This window comes from Hipposideros armiger, unplaced genomic scaffold (assembly GCF_001890085.2).
Source record: "Hipposideros armiger isolate ML-2016 unplaced genomic scaffold, ASM189008v1 scaffold_2612, whole genome shotgun sequence".
NCBI classification, from domain to species: domain Eukaryota; kingdom Metazoa; phylum Chordata; class Mammalia; order Chiroptera; family Hipposideridae; genus Hipposideros; species Hipposideros armiger.
The window spans coordinates 1,323-5,064 of NW_017733929.1; the positions used below are offsets into that span (position 1 = coordinate 1,323).

At 55.8% G+C, this 3,742-nt stretch overlaps 1 protein-coding gene across 1 annotated transcript; it reads left to right on the forward strand.

Moving 5' to 3' along the window:
* Positions 1–804: 804 nt before the first annotated feature.
* Positions 805–3,516, forward strand: LOC109378702 (coiled-coil domain-containing protein 42A-like; the record flags this gene model as incomplete). The annotated part of the gene is made up of 4 exons (XM_019635002.1): positions 805–887; positions 1,227–1,332; positions 1,643–1,747; positions 3,319–3,516. Coding segments are annotated over exons 1-4 (492 nt in total), but the record flags the coding sequence as incomplete, so codon positions are not given.
* Between the last annotated feature and the right edge of the window lie 226 nt (positions 3,517–3,742).

A 3,742-nucleotide genomic window follows, 5' to 3' on the forward strand; every position in this document is an offset into this window, starting at 1 on the left:
TCCTCCAAGGGGCCTTTCCCTGGACCCCCCTTCATATTCCCGTGGGTGGGGGGCAGCCTCTTTAGTCCTCAGGCTTGTTGCCTATCCCCCACTCCACCCCACCCCCACACACATCCCTACACATCCTTCACCCATCAGTGGGTTCTCAACTTCAGGCCCCCTTCCATCCTCCCACAGGCTCCAGGCTGCTCTGTCCACCCCCACCCCTGCCTCAGCGAAGCACATCCCACATCCCTTCCTTATCATCTCCTTTTCTTCTCAGCCATCTGTCCCAGGCCCAGTACCCACCCTCACTTTCACTCATCTCTGATTGGGGGAGGGAGGGCCCAGGGGCAGGGCCTCCTCCCAAGGACACCCCTCTACCAAAACCCCCTTTCTCAGCCGTGACACCCAGACCCTGTCATACAGCCCTGAGTATCCGCATCTAATCAGGCCTAACTTCTTTCCAAAGTTCCTGAGGGATAAATGCAGGAGCAGAGAGTAGGACCCCAGCAAGAGTGGGGTCAATGGGGAAAGGGATCAGAGGGCAAAGCTTGGGTTCCATGTATGGTCCATAGAACCCAGGCAACCTGTTGCTAGGTAACCAGCTCTCACCTCCCCAACACATTATCCTGAGGTGCTGATTCTTTGCCTCCAGCCATCTTTCCTAGAGTCTCTCAGACACACCCTCTGTGGACCCTGAAAAGCAAGAGGAAGCGATAAGAGAGAGCCCAACCACCACCCCTGAGCCACCTGTGGCTCTACCACCCACTGTTTCACTGTAAAGTGTCAGCTGCCTGGGCCATTAATTAGGTCACTGCCACCATGAGCCTGGGTATCATGGAGGAGGAAGATTTGGCTGAGTACTTCCGGCTGCAGTATGGGGAGCGGCTGCTACAACTGCTGCAGTGAGTGTCTGAGGGTCTGGGCCCCCCCACCCCCGTGCCTGGGATCCCCCACACCCACCCATGCCCCACCTTCCAACCCTTCCCCTCCTATTCCTACAGCCCAGTGCCCCAAATCACCCTGGCACCAATCCACTCCTATCACCCGGGTCCCATCCCTTATCACCCTGCGTCAGCTTGCTTCCCAGACCCAGCACAGCTCTCCCTCCCTCTCAACACACCATTTCTTTCACTCACATTGGGACAGGATCTCCTTGCCCCCCATGGGTACCTCCATGGGTTACTCCCAGTCCCAGCCTGCCCCAGGTGCCCACGGGCCCCTCTTGCCCATGTCTTGAGCAGGAAATTCCCCAACATTGAGGAGCAGCCAGAGTCCCCATCCATCCGGCTACTGGAGAAGAGAAAGGAGGTCAAGGTCATGCACCACGCTATGCTGCAGAAGAAGGAGGTGGGGGATTACGGCGGCGGAGTAAGGGAAGGGCCGCAGGGTCTGGGAGAGTCTGAGGACAGCTCTTCATTTTGTGGGTAGCAGTGACTACAGCCAGGCGTCCTGTGTGATGGTTGTTTGTTCCCTCTGCGGAGACAGAAATGATTCAAGTCTTGGGGGTACCAGTGTCCTGAGATGCTCTTCTCTGAACCAGGCATGGGCTGGAAAGTGGGAGGCCTGGGGATAGAGGCAATGGGGCAGAGGATGCTGGGGTCTTCCTCGGTACCTGTGTCAGGGGCTCTCCTGACCTCCCTGTTCCCCCCACCCCAAGACATTTCAGCGCAGAATGGAAACCCTGAACCTGCGCTGGGAGGAACTGGGCATCAAGGAGGCCCAGCTGAAGGCCCACATTCAGAAGTTTGAGCAATTCATCCAGGTATGAAGGGGTGTGGCTTGCTGCAGCAGGCCAGGGGCACCCACACTCTGTGGTCCCCCCACCCTCCTCCTTCCACTTCTCTTTGCTTTTGCTGACTCTTCACCCTGGGTTAGATGTCTCTTCCATGCTCAACAATGCCTGGGGCTTCTCCCTTTATGCCTCCACTTATTGCTGTTGGTAATTTCTTGTTCACCTGTCAGTCTCTGCCCCTTCTAGATTGCTGTGATTGCCATTTACCACATCCTTGTCCATAACCCGGCACATACAATGTATCCAATGAATGAATGAATGAATGGATGGACGATGATGAATGAATGAATAACGTACAGTCAGAGCTAGGCACTTGGAGATACAAAGATGAATCAGACAGGATTTTAGTCCTCCCCCCGACTCCTCCCTCCTGGCACTGAGGGACCAGGGCGGGGGTGGTTGAAAGACTAAGCACCGAGTCCATTCTGAGACAACTCCTCTCAATTGGTCCATTGAGGAGTGAGTTAACCACTTTAAAATCCAGATTTCTCCAGGGAGGAAGGGCCTGGCCCAGCTCCAGGGAGTAATTGCTGGCCTCTGCTACAGGAGACTCCTGCTCATAAGCATCTTCTGTCTTGCTCTGCGCCTAAAGTAGGTGGGAAAGGAAGCTGGTGGACCAGGCATATTCTTCAGAGGTCCAGTCCTTCTTACTGGCCAGGGAAACACTAATGGAGTGGTTGGGGCAGCAGAAGATTTGGGGATGAGGGATTTTCCAAATGACTTCCAGAGGACCAGCAGCGTCAGAATTTGGGAAAGCTTATTACAAATATAGACCTCTGGGACCCTCCTCTCCTTGCTTTCAGCAGGCATGAGTCAGGCTCAAGCAACTGTATTTTTTAAAAGCTCCCCAGAGGACTGTGGTGTACAGTTGGAATTGAAAACCACTGGCTTAGGGCCCCCCCTTCCTGGGCTTCCCAGGCACAGTGCTAATCCTCCGTGCGCCTTCTCCATATGCCTCCAAGTATCCTCCAAATGCTACCACCATGCATGCCCATCCAGTGGAATCACAGGAGCCCCTGAAGAGGCAAAGAAGCCACACAAGTTCATTGTGAGGGGTGGGTTTGTCCCCTAATCTTGAGGAGAGGGTTTTGCAGAAGGAAGGAGAAGGGGGGGTGGCGGGTCAGCCTGATTGCAGTAACAGAGCCTCATGTCTTTTTCTGGGCATCGAATTGCCTGCACTGTCTCCTCCTGCATGAGCCTGATGCCAGTCTGAGCTACTAGCCACATGCTCTACAGAATGGCCTTGCCAGGCCTCAGGATCAGGCCCATCTCCTATCTCAGCTTCCTATAGCTCAAACGCTGTTGCCCCAGCTTTTGGGAGGAAGAGGGGGGCTACTGCCTCTCATTGCTACAGTTGGAGAAATGGAGACCCAAGTACCAAATTGGGAGAAAAATTGGGCCTCCTTGCTTGCCCCAGTGATCCCTGCCCGTCTTCAGGATGGCCCGAGCTCAGCAAACAGAGGCCTTGTAGGGGCACTACCAGCCTGGGCCTTAGGGAGGGAAGGGCAAGTGCTTGATAGGTGCCACCTCCCCGGCCCCAGGAGAACGACCAGAAACGAATCCGAGCCCTGAAGAAAGCCAACAAGGAGCGAGAACTCAAGAGGCAGCGCATGCAGGAGCTGGCCAAGGCCAAGCAGGAGATGGCGGCCCTGAAGCTGGAGCACCAGCGGCTGAGCAGCAAGCTGCAGGACTACTCCATCTTCAACAAGTACCTGGAGAAGGTGGTGGAGAACTCCGAGGTGAGTGGGGGCGGGGGGTGCCTTCCTCAGCTCCTCCTCCCCTTCCCCAGGGCCTGGGGTTATGAGGGGCTTGGAGACGCTCTGCAAGGGTGGTCACCCTACCCTGAGGACATGCCTCCAGCCCTGGAGGGCAGCTGGAAGAGGCCCCTGGTAAAGGCTGGGGATCGGGCAGTGTATCTTGGTGTCTGTGTGAGTGAGCTGTATAAAGCCTCTGTATGGGTGGTGT